Source organism: Ostrea edulis, chromosome 4 (assembly GCF_947568905.1).
Source record: "Ostrea edulis chromosome 4, xbOstEdul1.1, whole genome shotgun sequence".
Lineage (NCBI taxonomy): Eukaryota > Metazoa > Mollusca > Bivalvia > Ostreida > Ostreidae > Ostrea > Ostrea edulis.
In genome coordinates this window covers 7,497,530-7,513,980 of record NC_079167.1, presented here as the reverse complement: position 1 = coordinate 7,513,980, position 16,451 = coordinate 7,497,530, and the positions used below count along the sequence as shown (strand labels likewise).

The 16,451-nt window shown below is 33.9% G+C and overlaps 1 protein-coding gene across 2 annotated transcripts in view; it reads left to right on the top strand.

Moving 5' to 3' along the window:
• The window catches only part of LOC125668227 (DNA-dependent protein kinase catalytic subunit-like), a 114,076-nt gene that overhangs the window by 18,080 nt on the left and 79,545 nt on the right, over nucleotides 1-16,451 (top strand). Inside the window, exons 16-24 of one of the 2 annotated variants that reach the window (XM_056161798.1) lie at nucleotides 1,843-1,986; nucleotides 5,712-5,824; nucleotides 5,981-6,064; nucleotides 6,796-6,871; nucleotides 7,665-7,787; nucleotides 9,036-9,155; nucleotides 10,968-11,124; nucleotides 12,071-12,180; nucleotides 13,687-13,873. In XM_056161798.1, the coding sequence (XP_056017773.1) occupies nucleotides 1,843-1,986; nucleotides 5,712-5,824; nucleotides 5,981-6,064; nucleotides 6,796-6,871; nucleotides 7,665-7,787; nucleotides 9,036-9,155; nucleotides 10,968-11,124; nucleotides 12,071-12,180; nucleotides 13,687-13,873 (1,114 nt within the window). Of the gene's footprint in view, nucleotides 1-1,842; nucleotides 1,987-5,711; nucleotides 5,825-5,980; nucleotides 6,065-6,795; nucleotides 6,872-7,664; nucleotides 7,788-9,035; nucleotides 9,156-10,967; nucleotides 11,125-11,527; nucleotides 11,573-12,070; nucleotides 12,181-13,686; nucleotides 13,874-16,451 lie in introns of those variants that run through there. The other variant, XM_056161799.1, reaches the window with a different exon arrangement.

Here is a 16,451-nt window from a genome sequence, read left to right as displayed (position 1 = left end):
TTCTTTGTTTTTATGATCCTGAATTTATATTCAGTTACCGTGATAGTGTAAATTTACTATTTATATTTTGATAACATTGTGTTACAATACTTTTATTGATAGCTCTCTATCAGCTTATTCAGTTAATGATAACATTGTGTTACAATACTTTTATTGATAGCTCTCTATCAGCTTATTCAGCTAATGATAACATTGTGTTACAATACTTTTATTGATAGCTCTCTATCAGCTGATTCAGCTAATGATAACATTGTGTTACAATACTTTTATTGATAGCTCTCTATCAGCTGATTTAGCTAATGATAACATTGTGTTACAATACTTTTATTGATAGCTCTCTATCAGCTGATGATAACATTGTGTTACAATACTTTTATTGATAGCTCTCTATCAGCTTATTCAGCTAATGATAACATTGTGTTACAATACTTTTATTGATAGCTCTCTATCAGCTGATTCAGCTAATGATAACATTGTGTTACAATACTTTTATTGATAGCTCTCTATCAGCTGATTTAGCTAATGATAACATTGTGTTACAATACTTTTATTGATAGCTCTCTATCAGCTGATGATAACATTGTGTTACAATACTTTTATTGATAGCTCTCTATCAGCTGATTCAGCTAATGATAACATTGTGTTACAATACTTTTATTGATAGCTCTCTATCAGCTGATTTAGCTAATGATAACATTGTGTTACAATACTTTTATTGATAGCTCTCTATCAGCTGATTTAGCTAATGATAACATTGTGTTACAATACTTTTATTGATAGCTCTCTATCAGCTGATTTAGCTAATGATAACATTGTGTTACAATACTTTTATTGATAGCTCTCTATCAGCTGATGATAACATTGTGTTACAATACTTTTATTGATAGCTCTCTATCAGCTGATTCAGCTAATGATAACATTGTGTTACAATACTTTTATTGATAGCTCTCTATCAGCTGATTTAGCTAATGATAACATTGTGTTACAATACTTTTATTGATAGCTCTCTATCAGCTGATTTAGCTAATGATAACATTGTGTTACAATACTTTTATTGATAGCTCTCTATCAGCTGATTCAGCTAATGATAACATTGTGTTACAATACTTTTATTGATAGCTCTCTATCAGCTGATTTAGCTAATGATAACATTGTGTTACAATACTTTTATTGATAGCTCTCTATCAGCTGATGATAACATTGTGTTACAATACTTTTATTGATAACTCTCTATCAGCTAATGATAACATTGTGTAACAATACTTTCATTGATAGCTCTCTATCAGCTTATTCAGCTGATGATAACATTGTGTTACAATACTTTCATTGACAGCTCTCTATCAGCTTATTCAGCTGATGATAACATTGTGTTACAATACTTTCATTGATAACTCTCTATCAGCTAATGATAACATTGTGTTACAATACTTTCATTGATAGCTCTCTATCAGCTGATTCAGCTAATGATAACATTGTGTTACAATACTTTTATTGATAGCTCTGATTCAGCTAATGATAACATTGTGTTACAATACTTTTATTGATAGCTCTCTATCAGCTGATTCAGCTAATTTTATAGGAATCTTCCTCTGATGTGAAAAATTGAGTCTGACAGCCATCAATCAACTGGCTTAAAATGGCACAATAAAAAGGCCTTTCTACAATTTTATAAAGTTGCTATTGTTTATGTAATACCTTCAGCCTCTTGTAACACACTTTATTGTGATTATGATAGAAATCCTTTAGGTTTCGGTGTGTGATCCATATTACAGCACCAAAGACACCAGTATATGGGAAACATTTATCTCGGTATACAGACTGTATCTCTCCATGTTTTGGCAGGAATTCAGTGTGGCTGACATCAGTGTAGAAATGAGACATGCTCTAACAGAAACAATATATAATGAGCTCATCAATTCGGTGCTTAGAATGCTGGGAAAACTTGACCTCACGTCACAGTCCAGCACTGAGGTTGCACAGCAACAGGTAACTCAAGAATTTCACATGTGCCAGAAATAAATGTTTTATTGGATTTCAAGAAATATATGTCAAATTCAAAACTGGGATTTCATTTTTGAAAATTAAAAATATGTTATCCTTTTGAAAATGTGTTCTGATTATCAATGGAGTAATGACCAGTTATACTTGTATGTCTTTTTATCTCACTTGAGCCGTTCACGATCAAAAGAAGGTGTTGCACATCTCATGTTAATTTCCCTAAAAGTGTTGCATGAAAGATCGAAAAATTAAAGTTATTCAAATATATGATAAAACCAATTGGAACATATGTCTTGATTCAATATTTTTTGAAAATAAGTTTAAAAGATATGTATTGACAAAATTAGGCAAAATATTTTGAGTTTAAATCAAGCATTAAGCGATTTATATGATTTTTAACGTTAAAATGGAGGGTATCCCCGAATTTCAGAAAAATTGCCTCTGTGAAACAAAATAAATTCAGCATGAACATGTTCTTCAAGTTTTCCTCTAAAAAAAACTGTCGCTTTGAAATTTTGTTTCACAAGGGCATTTTTTTTGTAAATTTAAAATAATCGAAACGACTTTACTGGTATTATTTTCATCTTCACCTGTACATTAATTTTCCTTAGTAATGTATGGTCTATTGCGTGGTTCAGTGGATAAGGTCGTTGACTCTTATATGTAAAGATGTTTTCTATTTTTAAAACGACCGGGTTCGACTCCCTCATGAACACATTTTTTTATTGTTCATTTACGTTTACCATCTAGATTTTTTTTTCTTAATTGAAACACGCTTCTAGTTTTTATAAATGTTTCATGTCAAATCTCTGTTTATTACCATGTGCCAAGTTAAAAGCTTCCAACCTGGACACTGTTTAGTTTGTGAATAGGACTCCCAACAAACACGCCGAATACAGCATGCAATACCTGTGTTTTTTAATAGTCAAGGCTGCTAACGAGAACTTTTATGTTTTTCTGAATGAAAGTTGTTGACAAAGGCATGGTGCCTTTTACAAAAAAACGTTGTGAACTTTGCAAAGCTTTGGAAGAAAAACGTTGAGGCCAAACAAGGTAGATAACCGTTAAACAGTTTGAGTTTATATGTATTCCAGTAGCAAATTGCTATAATGAATCAATTTTTACAGGTGCATGTACTTCGAATAACGTTGAACTTTATTAATGCGTATTAAACTTCCCATATTTTGTTTTGTGGCCAGTCATGTACAGTTACCAATTTTTGGTTGTAGAAAATAATACATATGAGTATAAGAGCTTTTGGACTGTAGTAGTATAGAATATTAAATATTTGATACACTCGTAACATGTAACCGTATACATTGTATCTGATATTCAGAAAATAAGAAGATAATTTTTTTTTTTAATTTTTTTTTTTTTTTTTTTTTAAAAACATACACACAGTATATATATACATACATTCTGCAAAGAAACTTGTACAAAATGTTTAGAAGAACTATCAAAGGTATATGTATATATTATTTTCTGAGAGAGAGAGAGAGAGAGATGAGTTCAGTCATTATTTAATATATTTTAAAAGGGTACATATATATTGAAATTTATAAAAAAGATAATTTTCAAACAAAAAACAAAAAAAATAAACAACAACAGCAAACAAACACTCAATGAAATAATTGATTCCAGCGGTTCTAGCAGGTGTCAAACAAATCTTTTTCACCATTTTTATATGCAATATGTCTTTGAGTTTCATAAAATGTGTTCATTAGCGATATCGCAACATTTACATTCAGTGTCTTCCCTTTACACCTCATAGTATAGATATAATATTTCAGCCAAAGAACAAGATTATTTTGTATAGTTTTCTTTTCATCCAAAAATCCAAAAATAAAATTATTTTTTGTTATTGATATTTGAAGATTGGTCTTATGTTCAAAACAAACTTCAAATTCTCTTAAGAAATGCTGAACACTATCACATTCCCAAAACAAATGTTCAATTGTTTCTTCTTCTATCTGACAGAATGTACAATTCTTATCATCTCTAATTTTGATTTTGAATAAGTATGAGTTTGAAGCTAAAATTTTGTTCAGAATTCTGTATTGAAACCACTGCAGTTTACAATTACTTGTAACTTTAAAGGGCAGTCTGAAGATCATTTTCCATTCTGTGTCATTTAATTCAAATATTTCATTCCACTTTCTTTTACCAGTAGGTCTGTGCAGTTTTGATTGAGAAGAGTATAAAATTGTCTTGATTTTTTGCATCGTAGAAGAGTGTATATACTCGACATAATCAGAGGGTTTGTTAATTTAATTAATTTTTTATCAAACTTGACTTTTTTCATCCATGCTTTAATAGCATTTATGACACTCATATATTCTAAAAAATTGATTTTTACTTTTGGATAAATGTTACAGAAAGATTCATAAGTCAGGAACAAACCCTCTTCATCAATAAGGTCATTAAGGTATTTAATATTATTGAGAAACATGGATTTATTAAGAAATGCTTTCCCACCCACAAGAAAGTTAGAATTGTAAAATATTGGAGTATCTACTGTTACTGTAAATGGATTTTGTTTAAGCTGTAGCTCAATCCAAGAATCAAATACATCAACCCAAAATTTGTTTTTCAGCGATGTCTTAATGTTTTTTATGTATTCTATTCCACATGTAGTAACTTTATTAAGATCTAAATTTGGTATAAAATTATGTAAACCCCTATCTGAAAAAAGGAGTTGTCTCATCCAAAACAATTTTAAAGAGGCTATAAAAGCCTTTACATTGATCATTTTTAACCCACCATCCTCATATTGCTTTACGATTACCTCTTTTTTAATTCTATGTTGAGAATGGCTCCACAAGAAAGAAAAGAATAGTTTATCTAATTCTTTACAATAGCTGTCATCAGGATTTGGAATTGCCATAAAAATATGATTTAATAGAGGCAAGACCAGAGTTTTGATAACAGTAATTTTTCCTATTGGTGTCAAATGTCTTTTCTCCCATTGATTTAAGATTGATTTTATTCTGTTTAGCTTTGGCTGATAATTTAGTTTTGACATGTTCTGTAATTCTACATCAAAATTAATTCCAAGTAGAGTAAACTTACAAGTCCCCCAATTCAGATGAAAGTCTTTAGAAAGGGTATCCTGACTATATTTTTTTGATCCAATCCATACTGTATTGGTTTTTGAAAAATTAACTTTTAGTCCTGACATTTCAGAGAAGTGTCGCAATACTTTTATTGTTTCTAGAAGAGATTCCTTGCTACCATCAAGTATAATTGATGTATCATCGGCTAGTTGTGAAATTTCACAAGAAGATAATTTAATTTTCACGATTTCAAAAATTATCTTTAGACTCTATGTATAATGTATTGACACATAAAATGTATTAGGCTTGTCCCTAGTACTGGGGAATCCTTCAGGTATTTAAATGGCAAATATGCAATGAGTATAAATATGAATAAAGGTCAGTTCTACGTCATGAGTGCTGGCACAGAGCTCCGATTAGGGAAAATTCCCGCTTCGGTGCAACACCCTCATTTGCCCTTTTCCTCTTGTATGCTGTACTATATCAACATGTAGATTTGTCTTTAAATTTCAACAATTTCGATTTTAAGTTTATCAGCATTTTTGGTCTTAATTTTTTCAGTGTAAAGTTTCATATGTAAAAATGCAACTGCACAGGTGAGCTATGCAGTCTATGGACCTCTAACTGGACTCTCATACCACAGATAATTTTCTATTTTAGGAAGGATCAAGTTCTGATGACCCCCAGGATGTGTCCAGTGACCCTCTTCATGGTATGCAGCCCAAAAGACCAAAAGACTTCCAGATCTTTATCAACCTTGTCGACTTCTGCAGGTAAGGGTAGTGATCAAGTGATAAACAAAGAACCTTTCCATTAGAATTCAAGCAGATGCTTAATTGAAGTATGTGAATAACAAAGTATAGAATATGCAATGTATAATTAAAATGATGACAGGTGAATGAAAGTACTTGGTTTTGTTTTTCTGACAGAGAAATCCTACCACAGAAGCACTTCCAGATGTTTGAGAAATGGCTGTTTTTGTTTTGTCACACATTGATTCTTCATTCCACCGAGTAAGATCTGGCTGTCAAATTTTTATGCTCCCCAAAAATTTCGGGGGAGCATATAGTTGCTCTCGTGTCTTTCCTTCCATCTGTCCGAGCTCACACCTCCTGAACCTTTCATCTGAAATGAATGTTCCTTGAGATTTAAGGACTTGTGGACCAAGTTCTCAAGGTTATTTTGGAAAGGTCAAGGTCACTCAACATATAAATGTTCCCATCTCTTAAATTTTTCATCAGAAATTGCTCATAATTGATCACAAATGTTCCTTGGGACAGGGGACTTTTGGACCAAGGTCATTTTTGAAAGGTCAAGGTCACTCAGAACATAGACCTTAAATGAGGAAAAAGTTCCATATTTCAACAGCTTTTGAACAGGTATTGATCATACATGTATATCACACAAATAAGTAGTAGGCTAATGATTTTCAGACAAAGTCACTCAAGGTAATTTTGTTAAGGTCAAGGTCACTCAACATGTACCTTATATATAAAAACCCATCATTTCAACAGTATTCCAACAGTTATTGATCATTGTGTCATTCGTCATATGAAGTAGTTTATTGGTTAGATGCATTTCAGGGAGCACCCATCAGTTTTACTGATATTATTGTTCTTGAACAGCAGTTGTCTGTTGTATTCAACATTGACTAGAAATTCTTGTTATCTTTATGTAGTGCTGGTCTGAGGAACATGATAGCTTTTGTTGTGTATATTGCTTTATGAAGATGCATGTCTTTCAGAAAGCCCTTGGTCAGTGGGTACTACAAACTGTTGGCCATCAGTATGAAGATAGCAAATAAACTTAATTATTTTCAGGTGAGTCTGATGATAATTAAAAAACTACATCATACATTTATTTGTCATTCTAAAATTTTGAATTCAAATGATAGCTTGTAGTATTTAACTTCAACATGGCTTTTAATCAATCTATATATCAGTTACTTGAAACATAAAGTTCTTATTTCAGTGGATGCAGGATTTGTGCATGAAAAACCACCTATAGTCTTCGTATGAAATCTCAAAGAGTCATTTATACTATATGCAAAACTGCGATCAATCTTTTTTAAGAAGTGCAGTTGAATACTAATAAATAATGAGATAGAGATCTCTTAATACATAAAACATGACTTTTCAGGTAATAATAAAGCTGTTTCCACACAGAATTGTTGACTTCCCAGGGAATAGCAAGTCTTGTTTCCTTACATGATTATTGACTTTTCAGGGAATAATAAGCCTATCTCCATGTAGAATTGTTGACTTTTCAGGGAATAATAAGCCTATCTCTATACAGAATTGTTGACTTTTCAGGGAATAATAAGCCTATCTTCATACAAAATTGTTGACTTTTCAGGGAATAATAAGCCAATCTTCATACAGAATTGTTGACTTTTCAGGGAATAATAAGCCTATCTTCATACAGAATTGTTGACTTTTCAGGGAATAATAAGCCTATCTCCATGTAGAATTGTTGACTTTTTAGGGAATAATAAGCCTATCTTCATACAGAATTGTTGACTTTTCAGGGAATAATAAGCCTATCTCCATGTAGAATTGTTGACTTTTTAGGGAATAATAAGCCTATCTTCATACAGAATTGTTGACTTTTCAGGGAATAATAAGCCTATCTCCAGTGAAGAAGGAAGTGAAAATGGAGGTTGGTGATTCAGATCAGAAGATTGACATCCACCAAAGAACTACATGTTTCCAGCTCATCCAGAAATTCACCAAAGAGGTGACAAAGAAAATGCTTCATTTCCATATGTTACAAAAAGTTTTATTGATACTAATCTTTAGGTCACCTGAGTCACTCAGGTAACCAGTTCTATTGGTCTTCGTCCATTGATTGTGGTGCATTAACAATTGAGCATTTTTAAATTCTTCTTGATAACTACCATTCTAATTCTTTTCAAACGTGGTATCAGTTTAGGACAAAGGAGACATTAATTGCAAATTTCACAACTCCTACCCCTGGGGGCCTTAGGAGCGGGGCAAAAACTACCAAATATTGACCAATTTTCAAAAATCTTCTTTACAACTGCACATCTGTAAGAAAAACTAAATGCATAGTCATGTAGAGCAGGAAGGCCTCTACCAAAATTGTAAATTTCATGATCCGTGGGGTGAAGTTTCTGACTCCAGGGCAGGGCCAAACTTGATATAGTGTTTGTGTAAAACATTTAAATGACATCTTCTCTTTAATGCTATTGATACTAAATTGAAACTAGATAGATAATTAGAAGGAGCATGGAGCAGGTAGCCCTTCACCAAAATTTTAAGTTTCAACCCTTCACCAAAATTTTAAGGTTCATGATCCCAAGGATAGATGTTATGGTTCCAGGATGGGGCCAAAATATTTAATTTGGTGTTTATTATCTTCATCATTTGAAAGACTTCTTTGATTTGCTAATGCTATATAAAGACTAAAATATTTAGAAAAAACAGAAAGGGATGTGTCAAAATTGTGAATTTTGCAACGCCAGGGCTCAGACTATAGGGCGGGTCCAAAATAGTCATGTATTGTTGATATATCTTATTATATGATGTAAAGTCTCATCAGTATGGGCACTTTTGAGAGCGTTTGTGTTTGAAGAACACATCTTGTTTTATATTGCTGCTAAATTTTATAATTTAGCATACATATGCAGAACAGGAAAATTATTATAGATTTTATAGCCCTTGGGGGCTAGTGATACTTTGAACTAATACTCATGTGGATGCATTCCTAATGATTTAATCTTTCTAAAACTTCTGATATAATTTAGATAATTTAAATGTATATCAATACAATTATCTTAATGTGGAGCAATATCTATATAGCAATTTTTAAAAAAAAAAAAGCAGTTTCCGCCATGTGGTGGGGCTTGAGAAATTTACATGGTATAAACTACTCTGAGGAATGCTGATCAGCCAATCAAGCTGCACGTTACAACTTGATTAAACAATAACTTTTCAATTAAAACTAACTTTACACTGCCAACAGGTATTGGTGAGAATGAAACAATACAAAGACGAGCTCCTGGCAGCCTGTCTTACCTTTGTTTTGACCCTTCCTAAAGAAATAGTTGCTGAGCAAATGTCCAGTGTTGTACCAGCAATACAGGTGTGTTATAATAATTTGCTGAAAACTGTACATTGATGTTTATTTTCCGTGGTTTATTAACACTATTTCAATAATTTTATAATTCAAAGGACACAGCTTACTGTGCTTGTTTTGAAAATACTAAATTTGTATTGAACTTAAAACCTCGCAGTCTATATCTTTAATTTGAATTGTTACATCATGAGGACTTGAGACCATGTATGCAATATATTGCATACTATTTTGTCACAAGGGGGCACCCCTGAGTATCAAAAGGTTATGCCTTATACCATATACATAGCTGAGTTGTCAGTCATGCAACTGATTTGTGAATTGATGTTGCTTGAATTTTCCAAGTACTTTGTGTTGTCTTGTGCACATTGGTGTACTGATGTTGGTTTATCTGTGTGACAGAAATGTACCTGTTTGCAGACAATGAAGATTTCAATTTAGAATGTCCAAATTTTGAACTCGGGAATTTCAGTATCAAACTGGAAAGTTTATTTTTGTTTCAAGAATTTAATGCGAAAAACTGGAAATCATTCCAAGGCCTTGGGTAACTTTCACTGGCAAGTTGAATATTTTTTCTCTAGCGGACGTCCTCACAATGTCTTATGGGGGGGGGGGGGGGTATTAATTAGTTCTGTTTAGTGTTTTTAGGACAGTACTACATGTGTAGTTTACAGACAACATATTGGAAATCTAGAGAGATTTCTCTTAAATGAAAGCAATTCCGAAAATTATGCTGTAAAGTATTTGCAGAAAAGTCTCAACTATATGGTTTGAAGGAAACCAATCTGATTAAAACCAGATCCTGAGATCCGCTCACTTAGATCGCTACACTAAGATCTGACGTAACCCCATATAGGGTCACGTCCGCATGACCTTTCGCTTGGAATATTCATGAGAACTATCAGCCAGTCAGATTGCGCCATACAGACAATGATGGCTATTTAGGCGGTTCCTGGCAATTCGTAAACAAATTGCTGTAATCTCTCTCCCACGAAGTTTATTCCACACTGTAAAGTTGTATATTCTCGCATAACGAATTTTAAACTTTCGCAATAATGCCTAATCTATTCCGTTCATTCAAACAACAAAACGTACGATATAAAATATACCCAAATTAAATTAATTGTGAATTCAGATTTATGTATGAATAGGGACGGGTACGAATTGAATAGTTTTCAAGATGGTTTACTTAAATAACGCGAGAATATAACGCCAGTCGTCATAAACGGTGCATTGTGACGTCGCATCTAGCTGCGATATGTTTTCTTTCAAACCAAACAATCGCAGCCATTTTCCTTGAATTGTGAACTCCATCGGGATTTTTTAGCGTTTGAATGAAAGAAAACCCGCAGAGAATACAGACGTTGTTTAAATCGCATGTTTTGACAGGTGTGCAGTCGTCTGTCAAACGCGCAGCCATTTTTAAAAAAAAAATTTTTTTTTGCATCTCTAACGTAAATAATGACGCAAAGGTTCATGGGAGAAAAATTATCGTTGGTATAAATCGACAGGGTCAATTTGATTGGCTTAACGAAAGGTCATGCGGACGTGACCCTATATGGGGTTACGTCAGATCCTAGTGTAGCGATCCAAGTGAGCGGATCTCAGGATCTGGTTTTAATCAGATTGGAAGGAAACGTGAAAAATGTGATGATTTTTTTTATTTTGTAGAACAATGATGCACACACAATTTGAATTTGATGCAATGAATTGGTCACTGTTTATTCTGATTTTTGATGATATATTTATTTGGTTCCCTGAACTATGTATCTATGTATACATCTGTAAAAGGCTTTGTTTTGTTGATTCCTGTGACTTTAGCTGACTTTGTCAATTGGCCTGGGTTATCTGCCTCTTGCCGTGGTTGCACTGGATGCCTTGGACTATTGGTCAGACATGCTGCCTCAGTCAGTCATACAGCCACACTACCCACAGATCCTGCCCTGTCTAGACAGCTACCTCAAAACTGTGGACCAAGGTCAGTAAATCATACAGCCGTACTACCCACAGATCCTGCCCTGTCTAGACAGCTACCTCAAAACTGTGGACCAAGGTCAGTAAATCATACAGCCACACTACCCACAGATTCTGCCCTGTCTAGATAGCTACCTCAAAACTGTGGACCAAGGTCAGTAAATCATACAGCCGTACTACCCACAGATTCTGCCCTGTCTAGACAGCTACCTCAAAACTGTGGACCAAGGTAAGTAAATCATATAGCCATACTACCCACAGATTCTGCCCTGTCTAGACAGCTACCTCAAAACTGTGGACCAAGGTCAGTAAATCATACAGCCATACTACCCACAGATTCTGCCCTGTCTAGATAGCTACCTCAAGACTGGACCAAGGTCAGTAAATCATACAGCCACACTACCCACAGATTCTGCCCTGTCTAGACAGCTACCTCAAAACTGTGGACCAAGGTAAGTAAAACAGACAGCCATACTACTACCCACAGATTCTGCCCTGTCTAGATAGCTACCTCAAGACTGTGGACCAAGGTCAATAAAACATGTTTACAATGAACACCATAATACACTGTAGCTAATTCACAAAATCAAATATGGTCCTAAAGAATGAAAAGTAATGGATTTCTACCTGGATATCATTATGAATTACTGTCATAACAAAATTGTTGTAAGTGTCATTGCAGGTTTGTTATGAATATCAATAACCAACTTACACTATTGTGATTCTATAGAAAACAAAGTTTGTTAAATATCTAGATATGCCCACCAAAGTACCAATTTTAAATATACCTGAAGCCAAAGGGAACACTTGTGTGAGACCTATAATTTCAAGGGTCAAGAATGACACCAACTGAAAATACATCAGTAAGAGGCACTCTCGGGAGAAAAATCTCCTGTCCATTACCCTTGATGTCACTGTAGCACATGAATTGATGATAACTACTATTTTAGGTGCTGATGATATAAATAGTACAATGGAAATGACAAAGAGTAAGAGTGGGAAGGGGAGAAAGAAACTCGCTGTCAGAATTTTCAAGGGCCCTAGGACTGACTCCAAGGAGGTAACAATTATTAGATGTCACTGTGCATTGATTTAAAAGGAATCCTGTAGTGCTTTTCTGTGTTAAACTTTCTTTTCATTGCTTTAATGTCACATGATATGCGACAGTGAAACTTTTAGTATGAACATGGATGTAGCAAATTTAAGCTTCAAACTATTTATTTCTGAATTCCCCACAACACTTCTTATTTCTTTAAGATATTCTGTTAAAATGAATTAGGATTATGAGTTTACTGATAATATAACAAATTTAAAACAAACTGTATAAAACAATTTTTATGCCCCTGCCATGAAATGGTCTGGGCATATAGTGTTGCCGCTTTTCACCCTTCATTCTGTCATAGTTTCCCAGACTTTTTTGCTGTGCTTGTTGATAATGACCACTTACAGATCAAGTTCGAGTTTCATGTCGATTGACCTAATTGCCCTTAGGCTTTTTAAATTTCTAATTATTCACTGTTTTCTGGACTCTTTTTGCTGTGCTTGAAGATAATGAGCTGATTTTTAGCCGAGTTGCAACGAAGTTGAACTCGGCTATTGGTTTGGTGATGCGGGCGGGCGGTTGGGCGTCAACAATTGGTTTCTGGATGATAACTCGAAAAGTTTATAATCTAATCAAATGAAACTTTGATATATTGTTGGGTACCAGGTAAGGAAGACCCCTATTGATTTTGGAGAAAAAAGGTCAAAGGTCAAGGTCACAGTGACCGAATATAGAATAAAAATTTCAGAAAAATTTGGTTTCTGGATGATAATTCAGAAAGTTTAAATCCGAATGAAATGATACTTAAAGATATTGTTATGTACCAGGTAAGGAAAACCCTTATTGATTTTGGAGAAAATAGGTCTACGGTCAAGGTCACTGACCGCAAATAGATTTAAAATTCCAAAACATTTTGATTTCCGGAGGATAACTCGAAATGTTTTAATTTGAATCAAATGAAACTTGGTTATATTGTTGGATACCAGCAAAGCAAGGCCCCTATTGATTTTGGAGAACAAAGGTCAAGGTCACAGTGACCGAAAATAGATTGAAAACTTCAGACAAATATAGTTTCTGGACAGTAACTCGAAAAGTTTAAAACTGAAATTAGTTCTTCACAATTATAAATATGCCACATCATTCCTGACTTTACAATTGCACCCCTGGGTGCATATATTGATTTTTTAGCTTACTGGGACGAATGTCTGGAGAGATATCATCATGACCCGATGTTGTCTTTTGAACCAAGGGAGATAAGGCTTTGATATTTCACATATAGATTCTTTCATTTGGTACCAAGACTTTTAACCTAGTGACCTTGACCTTGGACTGTGACATACTTTTCAACAAAGAATTGATTGGACATTTGGTGTAGATCCTCCATTAGCAATGTATCACAACATGCGTTTTTAATGCAATATTCTACAGCATTCACTATCTTAGTTGAACTTTCAGTTTTACAATGGTGCATGATACTCATAATGTTGTATTGTGTGAGGGACTAAGGAGTCATATCTTTGGCAGGCTTTTGAGACGCAGTTAGCAGGTATAAAGCAGAGGGTGATGACATACTTAGGAAAACTTGGGGGAGGAGTGAACCATGCTCTTCTTACAGGGAGTGATGTCTGTGAAGAGGCTATTGCTTGGGACACTGAACAGCATCTCCGATTTGATGTGCCTTTTGTTGACATGAAACCTCAGATTTATTTTGGTAAGCTTATACAGTAAAACACTTATAGCAAAGTGCTGGGGACAAACAATTTTGATTCGTTATAAATGTAATTCATTATAGCCAATCAGTTCATCATCTGTATTGAAACTACGGGGAATGAAATACACTTTGCTGTAAGCGTGAATTCATTTTAAGTTTGTCCTCTGTAACCGTGTTTTACTGTACAATCGTTTGTCTACTTCCAAATGAACTAATTCTTAAAGTCGAAGTCTGTGTACCTAGTAGAATTTATTTGTGATGAATTATTTCAGCAACTTTGTATTGGTTTTTTTGTGAAGAGACTTAAGGTAAAATTATTATGTCTTATTTGTACAACTGCAAACTTGGATTTTAATTAGCATCTGTACACTGTCACCTTGTTATTTCACCAGTTTTTGTCCTACCTATTTTGGTGTTATATCGAGGGTGGCGTTATATTAGAGTTTGAACATTTTAGTTCATAAATTCAAAAATAATGTGGTTAATAAATTCATTATTTTACATATGTAATTCAAAAATAATGTGGTTAATAAATTCATTATTTTACATATGTAAATACATGAAATTGTTTTGTTTTAGTTCTTAAAATTTTGTCAGATAGCAGGGTTTTACATTAACTTTTTTGAGCACTAGATCAATCGGGCTACTTCAAATGATTTTTGCTAGGCCTGACCTTACATTCACTATCCCTGACCAACTTTCCAGAAAAAATCTGATAGATTCTCCATATATAAATACTTAATTTAAATGACAAACGTTAAGTTTGAACTAAAATGCATTTAATTGTCTCAAAAAAATCTTTAGTCTCTTCATTCAATTTGATGCTTTTACTTTCAAACATATTTTCAGTTTCTTTAAATTCTTACAGGCACGGAAATTCTTTAATTCTTTTAGAATAAAAAGCCCTGCTTTGTTTTTCCCAACGTTTCCCTTTTTTAGCTCACCTGAGCCAAAGGCTCAAGTGAGCTTTTCTAATCAAAATTTGTCTGTTGTCTGTCGTCGTAAACTTTTCACATTTTCGACTTTTTCTCAAGAACCGCTGGGCCAATTTCAACTACACTTGCAACAAAGCATCCTTGGGTTTTCAAGTTTGTTCAAATGAAGGACCATGTCCCTTTCAAAGGGGAGATAATCACAAGAATGCAAAAATAGGGTGGGGTCATTTAAAAATCTTCTTCTCAAGAACCACTGGGCCAGAAAAGCTGAAATTTACATGAAAGCTTCCTGACATAGTGCAGATTCAAGTTTGTTCAAATCATGGCCCCAGGGGTAGGATGGGGCCACAATAGGGGATCAAAGTTTTACGTATTAATATATAGGATAAATCTTTAAAAATCTTCTTCTCAAGAACCACTGAGCCAGAAGAGCTGAAATTTACATGAAAGCTTCCTGACATAGTGCAGATTCAAGTTTGTTAAAGTCATGGCCCCAGGGGTAGGATGGGGTCACAAGGGGGATCAAAGTTTTGCATACAAATATATAGGGAAAATCTTTAAATATGAGCCAAGGTGACTTAGGTGAGCGATGTGGCCGTTGGGCCTCTTGTTCTTTTTCTTTCGACATCTTTTGCTTTCCTTGAGGACGAGAATTCGTATTTGAATATTGACATTCCCGCACATATGTAAACACTGAAAAATTGCTGTTTACAACGTAATTCATTAATTTGATAAACACTTTCTTATATATTCAATTCAAATGAACTGTTTTGGTTTTTTTAATGAAAATGAATTCAATAATTTTATTTAACCAAAACATAACTTTACACATATTAACATTGTGTAGATGTCGTAGAACATCACTTCTGACCGCGACTTATTAGCACTAAAAATATAGATTATGTCATCATGCAGTTCAAAATTGCTCGCAAACTCTTTACAGTTATTTTTTTTTTAAAGAATAAAATATCTTATGATTTATAGTAAAGTTTTTTAAATTTGTTTCTTTTTTTAAACACAACCAGTCGGACTAGTAAATTGACATTTTACCCGACCGAACCTATCATTTAGTAGACTCGGTCGGTCGGACGTGCCTTAGTGTCAAACCCTGGATAGTGGGATGTTCTGTACTTGAGCATTTGTAAAACACATCAATATGCACAAAGGTCATATAGTACACAGAATTTACAACAGCTGATAGTAGCTTTATGTACTTGAACAATGATATGTTAGTTTCTCTGTTGTTTAAGCCTGGTTTACATTTGCCACGGTGGTCATACAATTAATTTGAGTACGATTTTCCATACGATTTTTAGGGGATCATAGGAGGCTATGGGCTACAGTGTTTATGTTTACATTATATATGGATCTCGTTTCATTTATTACATGGGCTCTGGTAAAGAGGTTGGGTTAAATCTACTTTGTTTGGAAATTGGTCAAACACCATGGTAATTATATAGTGGCATGCAATCTCAACAAGTCCCTCTGGGAAACGTACAGAGCTCCTGTGATAGCTGTGTGAGAGCCCTATGAATCTCCCACAAGACTACAATCTCTGTACGATTAATTATTTGCCTATCTTAAAGATATCATGCATTTTCTATCTGATCAGTGCACTTCTTCCTTGAAATTACCAAGCAGAG